Source organism: Manis javanica, chromosome 3 (assembly GCF_040802235.1).
Source record: "Manis javanica isolate MJ-LG chromosome 3, MJ_LKY, whole genome shotgun sequence".
NCBI lineage: Eukaryota > Metazoa > Chordata > Mammalia > Pholidota > Manidae > Manis > Manis javanica.
The window spans coordinates 148,397,836-148,415,824 of NC_133158.1; the positions used below are offsets into that span (position 1 = coordinate 148,397,836).

Below are 17,989 nucleotides of genomic sequence, written 5' to 3' on the forward strand. Positions count from 1 at the left end.
ATATTGAGACAAGAGGTTAATTACAGCTTGTAACTGGCAGAGCTGTGTTTTGGAACTCATTTCTTACTTCAAAGCTTGCATTTGTTTTTTACCATACAAGTGTAAGAAGACGTTTTCTGAGCTAGTCAGAATAAAAGAATGGAGTGGTGGAAGGCAGGCAATGTATACAAGGAAAGAGAATTAGGAAGAAACAAACAGAAAACCCTAACAAAAAGGCAAAACAAAAAACTCAAAAAGCATCCGCATGGGCAGATCTTTATTGTAGAGATAAATAGCTCCCCAATATTCTAGCTTTGAGGATGTCACCAAACTAATAAACAATGAAACCACTGTAATAGTCATAACAAAAGTCTATCATCAAAAAAAAAAAAAAGGTTAGGTTTTGTTCAGGATATTGTGTTAATAAAGCAGGAATGTAGAAAATATACTTTAAACAAAGAAATTTTAATCCTGTGGTTAAGATAAAAGTATTGAGACAAATTGTAGCTATCAAAAAATTAATTTGCAGCCCCCATTCTCTGAGGATGTCACCTGTACCAGGTATTACAATAATACATAGTTAAATTCACCAGTGTTTATGGATATATGTTTTTGTTCATGAGGGTATGGAAGGAAGAGCTTTAACAAATTAAGACTGCTATCATGGATTGTGTAGGCTTGTAATTGCTTTCTGTTATCCTCAGAATCAGATTCATATACCTTCACTTCTGAAAACTTCAGCAAGGAAAAAGACAACTTTTGAAAATTAAAACTACAAGTTACAAGTCCACACTATAATGGGAATTGATCCAGTGACTTGTTCATTGCCTAGAAAGCAGTGAATCTGGATCTTGGCAAGACCGATTTACCATGGATTATAAACATAATAAGCATACAATGAACAGTTGTTGAGTGACTGAATTTTGAAAGAACTGTTAAGACAAACACCAGATGATGATGATAACAATGATGGTAGCAGAACATGTCGAGTAAATTCTTTAAATTTTATATGTTCTGTTTTATTGCTTCATAATTAAACATGGTTTTTCCCCAGAAGAGAATGATCTGGGCAGAATGTTCTATTTTAGGGAGGGTTTTTAAAACCCAGCCCTTAGTTCTCTTTGTTCCCAAACTCTGTTTTCCAACCACTCGATAAATTTTTCAACTTTTTTTAGACATTGTTGCTAGAGAAGTGTTGTTGTTGATCAGGAAATAAGAGTTGAAGGATTATAGTACCTGGTGAAGGGGTAGCATTAGGAATTTAGTCCTAAATTAGATATACAGGGATCTAGGATTTAACATTTAAACAGTTTAGAGTGATTTTCTTTCAATTCAATGTTTTCTTAGACTTTCTGATTTGAGGAGGACTTCAGATATTTCCGACTGAACCTTCTGCTCTGCAAAACATTTCTCTCCAGCACCCCTGATGCGTTGTTCCCCTGGCCTCTGCTTCAAGGAACTCTCTCCTGAAGCTCTGGTGTTGACATTATTCTCTGTCAGACAACCTCTAATTATTAGAAAGTCTCCCTTTACATTCAACGGAAAGCTTTCTTTGGAACAGCTACTCAATGGTTCTAGGCCTAAGCCTTTCACAGCCTCTTAGAAATGTCTTTCTGCTAACTTTGAGTAGAGTCACTGTTCTGAGGTGACATCTTTACTGGTATCCATCAAGCACTCAGCCTAGGTCACATATATTCCGAAGATAAGAAGAGTCAAGGTTATGCTTGTGCAAACATGACATTTATCCGATGTGTTCTGTTGATCCTATCTATGACCCTCAAAAGAAAGAAAAAAAGAAAGAAGAAAAAACCCAAGACACTGACTTTACAAATTTTATAGAATCAGTTAGAAAAGGCCAATTTCTAGATATGGAAGTAATGGAGCCAATATTAGAGCACTTTGACTACTGTTTAAACCCACTCACCTGAAATTGCCTGGACTGTGAACATCTGTTTTAATGGAGTTGACTGCATACTCTGGCCTATAGGTCCCACACCACACCTGGGGGTGGGAATAGAAGAATGAAAGCAGTGTGCTTAGGTTCAATTAAGGATTGTTTTGGGGGGCAGGCTGGGAGTAAGGCAAACTTCTTATTGCAAAAATTAAGTTGGAATACTGCATTCCCCAAACATTTACTCTTAAAATAATGTTCAGTGATAGTCAATTAGGAATATAATTATCATTAATATGATCTGACAGTTTGTTATACATGATGAAAGTTAGTCAAGTCAAATGCTCTGCTATAATTGATTAAAACAAGAAAACTCAGCATACAATATCTAACTTACTATGAAATTATAACTCAGAATGATTTTCATATCCATCTATCAATCGAGAAAGATACAATACCTGGGCAAAGTTTAAGAAGAATAGTTGTTTGTGATTTAGGTCAAGTCCAGGAAGTAATTTTTCTTCACCATTCTTTTTAACATAATTTTGATAGGCCTAGGCAGTAAAAGAAACAAAAACATGATTAAAATTTCTAAATTTATATATAAATCTATGCAAAGGACATGCAACAGAGTAATTTATCTTTTATATCAGAATCACCATAATAATATACTTAGATATGGCAAACTAAAATTATTTCACAGATTAGGAAGAGTACTAGAATTTACTTACAAATGCTCTAAAAAGAACAGGGTACTGATTAACAGATGGCAAGAACCTAGCCTGTTTCAATCATGTATACTGATCAATAAATGTCAGTTAAATGAATAGATGACTTAAACAAATGATGAAAAAACTTACCTACTTGTTGTTCTATAGATAGATGGATAAGCCTGGCTAGTTGAAAGGAAAGATTGCCAAGGGAGTCTGTAATTGCTATATTTAGTTTAGTCACTAGTCTTAGCAAAACAGATTAACACTAGATGTCCTTTGAGTGATTCTTGCCAAAAGTTAAGGGATTCTCTTAAGATCCCTTAGAGGCCTGGTATCCTATGATTCCAAGATTAAGGATTTGCTATTATTTTAGCCCCCAGAAGACAAAGGCAAAACAGACTGAACCTCAGTTACATGAGGAAGAAGGAATTTAGGTTACTTGAAAGTCAGAAAATGTTCTTAATTATTAAGAATTTATGGACCCTATTGAAAAATGTAGGTTTCCTCTCCTAGATATACTTAAGAAAGGGATAGACAACACACTTTCTGAGATGTGTCACTCCCAATTTAATAAAGTGATCAATCAGTTAAGCCAAAGATACATTTCATTTCTTCCTACTTGCTATAAACATAGATTTATTGAGTCTCTACTATGCAGAGATCCTGGGGATATGGGGAAGACTTGAGCCTGCTCCCTCTTAGGGAGCTCACAGACTATCAGGGGGACAAGACATTCAATGTTGTGACTTCATATGTAATAAAATACTTGCACAATTATAATTTGCTTCACTTTAATAGTTCTGCACTTGTTTTAGGTGAGGATCTATATAGAAGTACCATTAACTCACATTTTGGCCAGATATTTATAGCCAGTGACCCTTAATCTGGCTAAATATTAGAATCATGGGAGTATTACCCAATGCCTTCTACCTACAGGCATGATGGACTGACAGGGACTGGATTTACCCTCCTGCTGAAACAACCAAATGATGAACAAAATATATGAATGGATGGCTTGCATGACCCTGGACATTAGGCAAAAAGGAGAGTGACCTCTGTTAAATGGTAAACAAATAAGATGAGCCCTGTGATTGCCCCAGCTTATTGCCTTGAGCACTTGTAGGCTACAGTGGAGAAGGGAAACTCAGTTGGAGCCTGAGGGGTTCCTTGAATTGAGGAGAAGGAGCTGAGGGTTCAGGGACCCCAAGAACAAGGTGCTGAAAAGGAGAATCTACAGACAGAGAATCTCAAGAGATTAGATGGCCCACCAAGTATTCAGCTAAGTCTGTGAGTATGTGTATGAGCAAACCACTCAAGACTAGGGAAGGAACCACACAACAGGATTAGAGATAAAAATGCCTGGTACTCACACAAGTGAAAATGGAAGACCTCAAGATTCACACAGCAGGGTCTTGCCTCAGCGGTGGAGAATGATTTTCCCTAGGCTGAGCACTACCCTAGCTCTAGCTAACAAGCTGTAAAAGCAAGATCCAAAAGGATCAAACCATTTCTCAGGATGTAACTGTGTCCTAGAATAAACCTCAGGAATATTTATAGAAAACCCAAAAAATCTAGCCCCCAAAGAGGTAAAATACATAATGTCTGGCAGCCAGTAAAACAATTACCGAGGATTCAAAGAAGCAGCAATCTACCATCCCCCAGGACTAGGCTGGGGGTCATTCCTTTGGAAACTTTGCAACAAGCTGAATCTTCCAAGCTTCACAGTCTGACCGTCCACAGTCATTGCCAAGACACAGGCTCACCAGTCATCTTTCCCACACTGCTCTGATGCTTGCCCTTCCCTGACCCAATCACTGAGACTCTACTCCTTTCTTCTAATCTAAACATTTTTATGGTGGACAAATAACATCCCCTACATCTTCATCTACTCCATGGAACACGCCTTCTGTCTTTGTCTTAGAGGAGCCTGGTTCTATCCTGAAGAAACACCTTTGTTCCCTGTACCTTCCCAAGTAAGCCCTTCTTATTGTCCCACATGTGGGCTACTTCCCAGTTTTAGGAAGCACTCAAAACTACCCACATTCCACCTTGTTGTTTCTAAGGCCACTATCCCTCCACTCTTTTGTGGAAACCCCTTCTTTTTCTTATGCACATCATCTACTAGACAATCTTTGAATCCTTGTTCAAATTATCAGATAATGACATCTTTTATGGAGGGTTTGCAGCTGTATCTCCAGCACTGAGAATAGTGCCAAACATGCAGTACAGCCCTCAACATGTATTTGTTGACCACAAGACTCAGTGGAAGGCTAAATGAGATTCTAAGGAATGCTTTATCAGTATGCTCCTCTGGGCATAGAAGTTTGTAAGATTGCAAGGCCATATGCTGAAATCCTATCACTTCAGTCCCTCATTGCATCATTGCAACTGGATGGTGGTTTATGCTGATTATTGTTCCCAAATACTGTGTGTATTTCACCAGCTGTGAAATGGAGAGTCCTGTTTAGTGCATTGATCAATGACTCTGAAATAATCCTTTTTGTGGGGCATCTACTCCAAAAAATTTATTTCAGAGATTACTTCTTAGAAAAATGTTGCCTCCTATGTGGAACTTGCATAACTCTTCATTTCTGCTGATACAACATTCTGTGTTTCCTCTTCTCCCTGACTTCTTGGAACCTTGGAGTCTGCTGTTCAGCTTGACCACTACTGGGTTGCCTCTTCTGGTCAGCACATTTATAACCCCTTTTCTCTTTGTGTATTTTCCATTTTCAATTCATCATTTATTTCTTAGATTATATGTGTCTTATGTGTCTTTTGCAAAAGGTTTTGAATGAGTAATTAAATGTGCAAAATATACACTCAAACCACTGAAATGAAGAAAGTATTAATACTCACTCTGTATGCTTGGCCAATACCTCCATTATCAGCAATGTTTTCTCCCAGTGTATTAATTCCATTGAGCTGTTAAAAAAAGGAAAATAGATGCTGAAAAACTCTAAACTGTTGTATTGTTAGGAAAGCATCAGTAATTCACTTGAGATTGAATATATGAAAACTTTCCAAGAGGATGCTGATGACATACATGTTGTCCACCTGCTAGGTCCCAGGAGAAGTTTCCATACTGGTACACCATGCACTGGGATTGGTCTTTAAAATTATTTGCAGATTGTTGAGTCCACCAGTCAACAAGGTCTCCATCCTTGTTAAAATTTCTTCCTGGAATATATTTATTTAAGTAAAATGGAAATGCATTATATCAAGAATTGCAATAAGATACCTTAATTCAAAGTGCAAGGACTGAAATACCACTGTGTGTGAGAACATTAAATTGGACAGATGATGAGGGAAACTTCTTTCTCATCCAGAGTTGATGAACCTGGACTGCCGGGACCTGCTTTGCTGATAGGCCTTAGTACTATGCAGACATTTCACCCACTTGGCTCTTGACATCTCAGCCGAGGCCACCAGATAAACCATTCCTGAAATCATGCCTTGTTTCTGTTGGATGGTTTTCAGCTGAACCAAGTCTATTTAAATTGATGTTTTGAGATTTAAAAAGGTCAATATTTTTATTCTGGCACTCACTGCATGTCTTAAACCCTTCATGAGACATTGTAGACTCAGAGTTTCCTTCTGCTTCAAGCAGAGAGAGTCGCCTTTCCTCCTGGAACTTTCTGGCTTATGCTAAAAGCACTGATCTTTCCCTTTTCTGAGCTACAGTGGCATTTATATATATCACATGTTTGGACACCTAATTTCACCATGCATTTAATAGTTTCTATGATTAGTGAGTAAGAAAAGGTATGAAGACAAACTACCAGAACTCACATCCTGGCTCTACTGGTTCCTAGTTGTGTAACTTTGAGTAAGTCTTTTATGTGCCCCTACTGTTTTTCTGTTGAAAAAAAAAATGGAAACACTATTAGTACCTAACTGTGAAGACTATGGTATAGTTTAAGTTAACATACACTTAGTAACTCCTTAAAATTGTACCCTTCCTGTTTCCTTTTCTTTCTTTGGCTCTAAAGTTGGGTCTAGTTAAATTCAAAAAGATATATGCACCCCCTATGTTTTCTGCAACAGTATTTACAACAGCCAAGATACCGAAGCTACATGAGTGCCCATCAATAGATGAAAGGATAATGATGTAGTACATGTATAAAATAGAATATTACATTAGTTAGCCATAAAGAAAGCATCACATCTTGCCATTTGTTACAACATGGATGGACCTAGAGGGTATTATGTTAAATGACATAAATCAGAGGAAGACAAATATCACATGATTTCACTTATATGTGGAATATAAAAAAGTAAAACAGATGAACACAAATGAAACAGAAATAGACTCATAAATACAGGGAAGAAACTGGTGGTTGCCATAGGAGAAAGGGGAGGGGAAAGGGGATAGATGAAATAAGTGAAGGTGAGAAAGAGGTACAAATTTCCAATTATAAAATAAATAAGTCATGGGGATGAAAAGTACAGCATAGGGAGTAAAGTCAGTAATATTATAATAATTTTATATGGTGATAGATGGTAACTGTACTTATTGTGGTAAGCATTTCATAATGTATATAATTGCCAGATTGCTATGTTGTATACCCCAAAACAATATGATATTGTATATCAACTATACTTGAATCAAAAATAATAAAAGAACATGATAGAATTTTCCCAAATTTAACAGTCCTAAAAATTGCGTATTACTGATAACAAGCTGTGAAGCTAAAGAAATATTTCTAAGTTATCAGCAAATAAAAACCAAATGTTGATAAATTTTAAAAAGATAAAGTTTGGTCTAGTTAAGGCTTAATTATTTTCACTGAATTATTTTCTTCCTATTTTTTTTTCCACTTGAAACCTGATCTTTGTCATAAGATCAGCGATGACCTCTTTACATATCTCATGTATTTATTTCTATTCTTCTCAAATGTCATTGAAACTTTGTCTTTTTTGCCACTTGGGGTAGCACGTAAACATTTAGAAGCCTATTGTTCGCAAGTCCCTGAACTAGGCAGTAGGTTTAAGATGCAAACAAAGAAATAAACAAAATAAAAAATGAAATGCTTGACCACAAGCAGTTTAAGAGTCTTATGGACACAGTACTTTTTGAATATATATCTGATTTGGACCTTGCCTGTAGAAGTCTGGAGGGATAAGACATAAACAATCATGAAATAAGACCAAACATTATCATTGTTGACAAACATCACGTTTTCTCAATGTGATATTTGTTGTATTCTGTCAGAGTATAAATCACACATTGCTGATCTCACTAATAGAAATTTCTGATCTTCCTGAGCAACAATTTAAAAGGAACACTAAATGTGATTATTAAGCCAATGATACTTATGAATTAATGTGTTTTGTATAGATAAATTGTAGGTATTAAGCAAGTTTAGTAGGACATATCTCAGCCACAGGAAAGAGGCAGCTGCACTGTACCATTGTCATCGAAGCCGTGGGTGATTTCATGTCCTATGACCATGCCGATGCCCCCATAGTTCAAGGAGTTAGACTGCTGGGCACTGAAGAACGGTGGCTGTAGGATGCCAGCTGGGAAAACTACAAGGAAAGAAGATGGTTCGAGGTCATTAGTGGCATTATTCTACGACAGCAGGCCTGGGGTTGGCTTCTTGCTTGCACAGCTGTTTCTAGTATGTTAGTTTTACTTAATAGTATACAAAAATCTTCTGTGATATAAGAAGAATGCAAGTCTTTTATTATTGATGAAAACAAAGAGTTTATCCCAAAGTGGCACCATAGTTTATGATCTATACAGGTATACCTTGTTATATTGTGCTTCACAGATATGGAGAATTCTACAAATGGAAGGTTTGTGGCAATCCTGCGTCCAGCAAGTCTGTCGGTGCCATTTGACGGACAGTGTTCGCTTGCTTTGGCTCTCTGTGTCACATTTTGGTAATTCTTGCAATTTTTCAAACTTTTTCTCTATTATTTTATTTGTTATGGTGACCTGTGATCACTGGTCTTCAATGTTACTATTGTTATTGTTTTGGGGAGCCACGAACCATGCCCATGTAACAGTGTGAACTGAATTGCTAAATGTTGTACGTGTTCTCACTGCTCTACTGACTGGCCATTCCTCTTTCTCTTTCCCTCTCCTCCTTATTTCCTGGGACACATCAATATTGAAATTAGGCCAATTAATAACCCTACATGACCTCTAAGTGTTCAAGTGAAAGAACAGTATTATGTCTTTAGCATTAAATCAAAAGCTATAAATGACTAAACTTACTGAGGCAGGCATGTCAGAACCTGACATAGGCCATGCTAGGCTTCTTGCACCAAACAGCCAAGTTGTGAATGTAAAGGAAATTTTCTTGAAGGAAATAGAAAGTGTTACTTCAGTGAACACATGAATGAAAAGAAAATGAAACAAGCTTTTTGTTGATACGGAGGATTTTAGTTGTCTGGATAGAAGATCAAACCAGCCACAACTTTCTCTTATGCCAAAGCCTAATCCAGAGCAAGGCTCTACCTCTCTTCAATGACATGAAGGCTGAAAAATATTAAGAAGCTGCAGAAGGAAAGTTTGAAGCCAGCAGAGGTTGGTTCATGAGGTTTAAGGAAAGGAGCCATCTCCATAACATAAAAGCACAAGGTGAAGCAGCCAAGTGCTGATAGAGAAGCTGCAGCCAGTTATCCAGAAGACTGAGCTAAGAAGATAATGAAGGTAGCTACACTAAACAACAGAGGTTCAATGTCGATGAAACACTTTTTGGAAAACAGTGCCATCTAGGACTTTCACAGCTAGAGAGGAGAAGTCAATGCCTGCCTTCAAAGCCTTAAGAGACAAGCTGACTGTCTTGTGAGGGACTAATAATGCAGCTGGTGACTTTCAGTTGAAAATGCCAGTGCCCACTGACAATCCTGAGAATCCTAGGACCCTTCAGAATCATGGTAAACTACTTTGTCTGTGCTCTACAAATGGAACAACATAGCCTCTATGACAGCACATCTAGCTTACTGAGTATTTGAAGCCCATTGTTGAGACCTGTTCAGAAAAAAAGATCTTTTCAAAATATTACTGCTCACTGACAATGACCTGGTCACTGAAGAGCTCTGATGGAAATATCCAATGAGATTAATAGTGTTTTCATACCTGCTAAGAAAATATACATTGTACAGCTGCCAGTGGCTCAAGGAGTAATTTCAACTTTCAAGTCTTACTTAAATAAAACAAAACACATTTCATAAGGCTATAGCTGCCATAGACGGTAATTCCTCTGATGGATCTGTGCAAAATAAATTGAAAACCTTCTGGAAAAGATTCACCATCCTAGATACCATGAAGAACATTTGTGATTCATAGCAAGAGGTAAAAATACTAACATTAGCAGGAGTTTGGAAAAAGTTGCATCTAACCATCATGTATGACTTTCAGGGATTCAAGACTTTAATGGAGGAAGTCACTGCAAATGTGGTGGAAATAGCAAAAGAATTAGAATTAGAAGTAGAGTTTGAAGATGTGACTGAATTGCTATAATCTCATGATGAAACTTGAACAGATGAGGAGTTGCTTTTTATGGATGAACAAAAAAAGTGGTATTTTGAGATGGACTCTACTCCTGGAAAAGATGCTGCAAAAATTGTTGAAATGACAACAAAGGATGTAGAGTATCACATAAGCTTAGTTGACAAATCAGTGGAGGGTTTGAGATGATTGACTCCAGTTCTGAAAAGTTTTAATGTGGTTAAAATGCTATCAAATTGCATCAAAGAGCATGCTACAGAAATCTCTTATAAAAGGAAGAGTCAGTCCACAGGGCAAAGTTCATTGCTGTCTTTTCAAGAAATTGCCACAACCACCCCAGCCTTCAGCAACCACCAACTTGCTGAAAGCTCAGATGATGGTTTTACTATTTTTTGAAACATTTTTGAAACAAAGTATTTTTTAATTAAGATATGTACATTGTTTTTATTTAGACACAATGCTATTGCACACTTAATAGACTACAGTGTAGTGTAAACATGGCTTTTAGATGCACTGAGAAATCAGAAAATTAATTTGACTTGCTTTATTGTGATATTTGACTGTGGTGGTCTGGACTGAACCTGCAATATCTCTAAGGTGTGCCTGTGATCGTAATTTACTTTATAGTCACTATTTAGATTGTTTTCTGCTATAATGAGTTCAGGGCAAGAGAAATGATCATCATTCGGAAGGCCTTTCCTATTGCAAATATTTGGGAGAAATAGTTATTTAATAACACACATATTACTTTTAACATTATCTCTAAGATTTTATCCATCATCAATAACTTATTAAATAAACAGAGTCACTCACTCAAAGGTCTCCCCCAATCACATAATCCCACTTTCTTTCCATCAAATATCTATGACTTTTTGTTAACATCCTTATTTATGGTTGTTGTCCTTTTATTTTCTTGTCTGCCCTGCCCTTCGGCCTCTCAAATATTACCCCTTTCAGGGCAGAGATTTGTATTTCTGTACATAATTTGTTTATTTATTTGTTTTTGAGCCCATTTGTTTCCTTAGTTCATTATTAACAGCACCTAAAACTAGCATGGTACCTGGAACATGATAGGTGCTTAGGAAATGTGTTGAACAAATGAATAACCAATGATAAATGAACAAATAAATTAATTTACCATTATGTCCTAAAGACTTTGGCAAATAAATAATAGTTTTCTTATGTCTTCCTTGACGTCTTTATAAATCTGGTAACTTTCTATAGTGAGATGTCTCAGAGACTCTTTACATTTCATGTGTCAAATATCAAACTCATTTCCCCCTGTAAGCCATCACTCTCTTGACTTTAATATTTCTGTTAATGGCATTTGAAAGTTCTCAGTCACCCAAAGCAAACATTTTCTACTCATATTTTTTTTTGCAAAGATGCCTCCACTCTTTTTACAAAGTCTGATACAGTCTACTTAGGGAAAACCTGGGTCACACACCTTCCTCCAGTAGCATCCTTTCTGTTTATCTCCTTTCAAACTCATTTCTTACCTTAAGAATTACTGAATTTCCTGAGTGGTCCTCCTGCTTCCTGTCTCACCCAACTATACTCTATCCTAAACCTAATTTATCCTGGAGGCAGATTAAAGTGCAGCTCTGGTCATTATCATTCCATTGCTGAAACCCATTGGACGGCTTCTCCCTGCTTTCTGGCTAAATGCAGCACCTTCTCTCTGGCCTTTGACTCCCTGCTTGTCTCTTATTTCTTCCCTTGCCTCATGCCTCCCCCTCCCTCATAATTTAGTAATCTGTCTTTCAAGTTTTAAATGCTAGAATTCACTGAACAACTGAAACTATATGTTCTATAATTGGGAAAAAAATCTTTAGTATCAACACCTGTTACATGCAAACCCCTGGATCATTGGTAAGTGGGATACCAAGAATGTAAAAGAAGGAGCCCTGAACTTAAGAAGTTTAAGACCTAGTTAACACAGAGTAGCCAGTGTTCCTTTGTCTTCTGGTAGGGTGAATATGACATAGCCTTGCATGTTATAAGGGATATATATTAGGTATTTACTGATGAGACTTTAAAAATACTCTGGTCAATTTAAGTGCTCAGACTTTAAAATAAATCTGGAGAGTTGCCATAACATTCAAAATGACAAAATAATAAAGAAGTAAAAACTTTTGTCCTTGGAGAATTTTGATGACAGTTATACCTCACATGTAGCTGCCTGAGCTATCAACAGTGCCAGGAAATTATTTTTAACTTAAAGTATAAAAATTATGTGCAGTACTTTATTAACTGAAAGTGAACACTATCTCCCACACTATGTACTTTGATTAAAATCCACCCATTATATAAAATACTCTTATGAAATGTGCTATCAAGACTAAACATTAACTGCAAAGATCCTGCTGCTTTAATTATACCCTGATGTGCCATTCTTCAGGCAACTGATAAGATTTTTATGGCTCATATTAAATACTAGTCTTCAAATTCAGCTTTGCAAATTATGATTTCTTTTACTTTGTCAGCTAAATCTTCATGATGAAGATGTCCCCGTTAACCTTATTGCTATTACTAGTAGACTTCCAACTGTTGATAATAATCAACAGCTTTGTTATGCATTTTTTATGTTCATGATTGTCAACAATTTAGTTAATTAAACAAACCACTGGCCCATGAAACAAGACAGCTTCTTCCTACTTGCCACCTCTTCTCTTCCCTAGTTTATTTTTTAAGGCTGAAAATAATTTAATTTTAGAATTGATATAAAGCTCAAGATTACAATCAGGTAAAATGAATTTTTTGGTGGGAAAAAAATTAAACATTCTTTTTTATATTAAGTGGAACAGCAGTATCTTTGGGAACATTTACTCTTAATTTTCAAGTCTAAAAATAAGATTCCTAGGAATGAGTAAGACAAGTTTAGAAAATTAAGTATATCAAGGTAGTCATAGACCACCCAGGCTGAATATACTAAATAACCCATAGGATTTCCTAAAAAAAAAGTGTGATTGTTAGCGAGAAAGGGTAATGTAGCAGTAATAAGATGTCCCATCTGACTTGATCATTTCCTTGGATAAGACTTTAAAGTTTAATAAGATTACTGAATAGTGCCTGGAACTTAGAGAGAAACATTTGACAAAACATTCCAATGCAACTTTCCATATGGCATGGAAGGCTTCTGTGCAAGGAACAGGAGCCAATGAGTTAAACACTTTTGGTATGACTTCCTGTCCTGGAAGTTGATTTTTTTAAATTAATGTGCAGTTGTGGGGATGCATAAAAAATTGGAATGTAGCCTACATGTGAGTTATGACAAAAAGTGGTGGAAATTGAATTGAAAAGTAGAAATTATTAATATAAACAACTGTTTATATTCTAATAAAAAAAGTTCTTTTTTGCCAAATATAAAAAGACCAATCCCATAAGAAACTGTATGTGATCTACTTTAGGGTATTTGTGTGAATATGGGAGGGTCATTTATGAGATGTGCTATTCTATACCAATTCTAACTATGTAATGCACATTACATCAAATCCACTACAACAGTTTTACAAAAGTTATATATCTGTGTATGTGCGTGCGCACACACACACACACTTCTATCAAGATGGAGATCCAGATCTTCAATTATTTTTAGTAGAGACAATCATCACTTTGAAGATTTAAATAAATTGTCAAGGAGAAAATGTACACATGTCAAAGATTTCTCTTGCATGACACTTCCCCTTTGTCTGAACTGCTTTTCTCAGGATAGAAGCATATGAAAAAAGGCTAATAATTTTCAGATTCCATATTTCCATCAGATGAATTTATCTGGAGAATCTTTTAAAAGGTCCTTCTATTATGAATGCTTATAATAGCCTCTTGATTATTCAGATGATAATTGTCTACTTTGTGAAATGTTAGGCCACTTTTACCTTCTCTTTCCTTTTATTATGTGCTTGTTTAAAGTTTGGTTTGAGGGTATTAAATTCAAAACGAGAACATTCCAAGGTCTTCTTTAATCAAGGACTCTCTGAGATATACCAATTGTCCAGCCAGCTCCCAGGATATGGGGCAATTCAGAGCCAAACAAGGTCCTATCTTAACCTAAACTGCGTAGACCTGATCTAGAGAAGGGATGAAAGGATGAACATAGCAGAACAGTCCTGAAGAGGGTCTGTCTGCTATTCTTGTTGGGGTCAATTAATACCAAGTCTGATAGGGCCCACGGTCTTTCCTGATCTGGATTAAAATGAAGCTATATATCTGAGTGTGTCTTAATGTGGAACCAAAGTGCAGGCTGCCTCACTTTGCTTTGGGATTCCATTAAAGGTTCCTTATCCTGTTTAAGTCCAGCATGAACTATGTCTTACCCCGACGGAACTACTGAATATCAAAAAGAGGTCTTCAAAGTAAAGTATCTCCAGAAATAAAGGCACTTCTAAGAAAAGGTCTGAATGGTCTCTAGGGTGATAGTATAAAGGGTGGAATGCATGGATTCTGAGTTGATCATTAAATAGGCTCATCATTTCATTAGCTGAAAAAGGTATTACCCTAAACTTTGAGCCAATTGATTTTAACCTAATGTACATGACTTACTTTATCTGCATGTTTTATAAAGACAACCTTTTCTGATTACTTTATATAATTCATTTTTATTTTTGTAGCAGAATAAATTCCAGATGGACTAAAGATTTGCTCTAAACATAAAAAACATAAACATACAAGAAGAAAATGTAGATAAGCACTTATTTGAGCTCTTCCTAGGTTTAAAAAGTAATTAGGAAAGATATAATCAAATTTTAAGAGTTGTAATTTCTTTTAAAGTTTGTTTTTTAACCAATGGCAAAAATCTCACAGGATTTTCTCATCATTTCTTATCTAATTAGTAAGAGAATTCAAGAAACATGAAGCTAAAGGCAGATTCTGAGATATAAAAAGAATAGTTTAGAATAGTGCTGAAATGATCTTCCCTCTTGATTTCTCACCACATTCAAAAGACAAGGGCTTGGACTGAGTATGTGGAAAAACTTGCTGTACTACTTGTTTAGAATATCTTTGGTAGTATTGAATCAGTTGGGTGCTTTACTATGTACTAAAAACTGGTGGGAAAAAAATGGGTCCATTTCTGTGATATGTAACAGAGAGTTTAAAGATGTCAAGGTCTTCCCAGAAGAGAAAAGGTGTATCTTTGTTATATCAAGCCATTTAGCTATTTGTCATATCATCCACTCATGTATTAATTTTTGTGTATATTTCTGTAATATTAGGGTAAGTGAACACATGAATATTTTTTAGATCAAAAGTGGTCGAGTAAATATAATTTCACATGGTTTAATTCTATTATGATGAACTTTTCTGAGGCCTTTGGAGTCTTCAAGAAAAAAAAATAAGCATGATGCAGAATAGGACCATCTCCACTAGAGCCAGTGTATAGAATTACTAGAATCATTGGATCTCTGAAAAGTTGATTCCTGGAACCTTAAACAACTTTACAATGATTATGCTTAGAATGCCCTAAAGTCAGCATAACCTTATGGAGACATAAGGCACTTGAAGAAAGTATTTAGAAATAAAATAAAAGTATTTTGAAATAAGATAAAACATTTAGCTACAAATTAGAATATTGTAAAAGAAACAAAATCACTGGATGTGCTTTGTACTAATTTAAAATTTTGCTATTTTAGTGAAAAGAGGTACATGGATGCATGTATGTGTGATAAATAAGCCTGAGCTTTGCTTTCATGGGGAGTACTACAAATTGGTCATGGAATTCACTACAGGTTGCAAACAATAGAAAAATATTAAGAAATTATTTAGGAATAAATCTTACCTATCTGATTTCTGCCTGAAGAATAAAATGCATTGACTACAGCTGCTCCACTTATCCACCTATAGAAAACATAAGAACTGGTTACAAAGGATACAGCATTACCTGATTCAACTGCTCACCATAATTAAAGCATCATTACTATTCCTAGATGAATCTTAACATTCTATTTGAAATGTGATCAACAAATTAAAATTAGCTCACTAGGTGACAGAGCTCATTTGAAAGTATTTCCACTTCTTAAAAAAATCAGACTATATCCAGGTCTGCAATCTGTTATTTCATTTGCATGACTTTTTATGGAGGCATCTGACAGTATGAAACCCATTCAAGTGTGTCTTATCAGAAATTGCAGTGGATTAAGATAATATTGAAATATGTTTAGCTTTATGTCCTGATAGTAGATAACTATGTCAACAATTCTGGAGAATATTGAAGTATAGGTTGTTAAAATTTCAAAATCAAATATATTAAGATTTTTTTACATTCCTAGTTTACAAAGAGCCTTTTTGGGGACTAAGATATCCCCTTGGTAGGTAGTTAGCTTCGTGTAATGTGCTTCTAATTACTGTCATTTAAAACTATTATTTAAAAATGTGATATTTCAGCTAATTGTGCAAAGGTGTGGTTTTATATGACAACTGTGAAATAAAATCCAGTAGATTTGTCTGTGTATACCACACATTAGGCTCTATTGAATCTAGCGATTCTATAAAATACAATTACTGATTTCAGAAGACTCTAGTTTAATTGAGATGAGAGGGACACATAAAAGCTATAATGCAAGACAATAAGAAAATGGAAAAAAGTAGCTCCCAGACAATAGTTCAAGGGCAGTGTTAAGGTAGAGCTGATGTGTCAATGTTCCCAGGTCTTTCTGCTCAGAAGTTATGAAGCCTGCATATCAATAATTGTTGAGCACTTTGTGCAGCAGGAGTAATATCCTCATCTTTATAGTCTATTACACTGAAAAAATGAACTCTGCCTGATTTCAGATAACCTCTTAAATGTCAGCACACATGCATAAACTTCAGACTACTATCTATTACTATCCAACGGCTTTATTGTAGTTATTCTACTTTCAGGGACACAATTAGTGTGGCGATTATAATCCTACTTACAGAAGGAGTTTACAGTAGTTAATACAAAGAGACTAAATTAGAACTATTTCCAGACCTTGCTTTGCAAGGTAAACAGTACAAAGTCACTGCCTAAATCAGCATTTTAGTTACAATTTTCAGTAGCTACTGTGGGATGTCAGATGTGAGTTCCATTTTGATCTCTTAAAAATAACTGAGGGAAGGCCATACATAACAACTGTCTGATAAGTTTTCATTAACTATGGATTTTATCTCCAATAACATGACCAAAACATTCATATAAACTATTTGGAACTTTCAGAAAGAATCCTGGTAACATTTCTGTGAATTTTTCTTTACAAAGAAAATAAGTGTGCAGATGGATGGTGTGGGTGTGGGAGTGGTTCATCAATGTGTTTCTTCTTTAGTATGATGTTGTTTTAAACAGAGAGAAACATTTTCAGAAAGGATGGTGTGATGGATGTATCAGTGCTTCCTAATTCCATTACAACTGAGTCATCAATATTTTAATTTCTTGCATGTTGATGATTACACTCATACAATCTTATTTATTTCAAGTAAATTCCACTTGCTTCCCACACGATTTGTGATGACTCACAACAAAACATGGACTTGTAAATCCAGGGGTGTGGACTAAAACTGGGAGATCCAAACCTACACAGGACAAGTAGATTTTGTCTGTGTGATCCCAAAGTATGAGACAGAAAATATTTATATAAATAAAATCATGATCAGGAAAAATGATGTATTCGGACTGTGCTTATATACATTTACACAGTTAATTATGACTCAGGTTCAAGTAAGGTTCTAAGTTGTCTGGCAAAAGGGGCAAAATGGAAAAATGCTCATTGTACTCCTGAGGGGAAACGCTGTTCCTTTTGGGGACTTGAGAAAGGTATTTCTGATGCATCGTCAACATTTAGATGGGAATATGGCAGTAGACTTTAAGTGTGAACAGCTTATAATTATTGAAATTTTAATTTCCATAAAAGTTAATATGTTATCAGGTCTCAACTGTTTTAATGTCCAGTTTCTCAATAAGGAACTTTTGATTTAGTGATAGTATAC

General features: G+C 35.6%; 1 protein-coding gene across 9 annotated transcripts in view; it reads right to left on the bottom strand.

Annotated features, from left to right (window-relative positions):
* MME (membrane metalloendopeptidase) overlaps positions 1–17,989 on the bottom strand; it is a 95,026-nt gene that overhangs the window by 6,265 nt on the left and 70,772 nt on the right. For all 9 annotated transcript variants that reach the window (XM_017680001.3, XM_073232188.1, XM_017680000.3 and 6 more), the window contains 6 exons: positions 15,825–15,883; positions 7,996–8,115; positions 5,630–5,763; positions 5,443–5,508; positions 2,329–2,424; positions 1,904–1,980 (listed from right to left, as the gene is read on the bottom strand). In XM_017680001.3, coding sequence (XP_017535490.1) covers positions 1,904–1,980; positions 2,329–2,424; positions 5,443–5,508; positions 5,630–5,763; positions 7,996–8,115; positions 15,825–15,883 — 552 coding nt within the window. The remainder of the gene's footprint in view (positions 1–1,903; positions 1,981–2,328; positions 2,425–5,442; positions 5,509–5,629; positions 5,764–7,995; positions 8,116–15,824; positions 15,884–17,989) is intronic.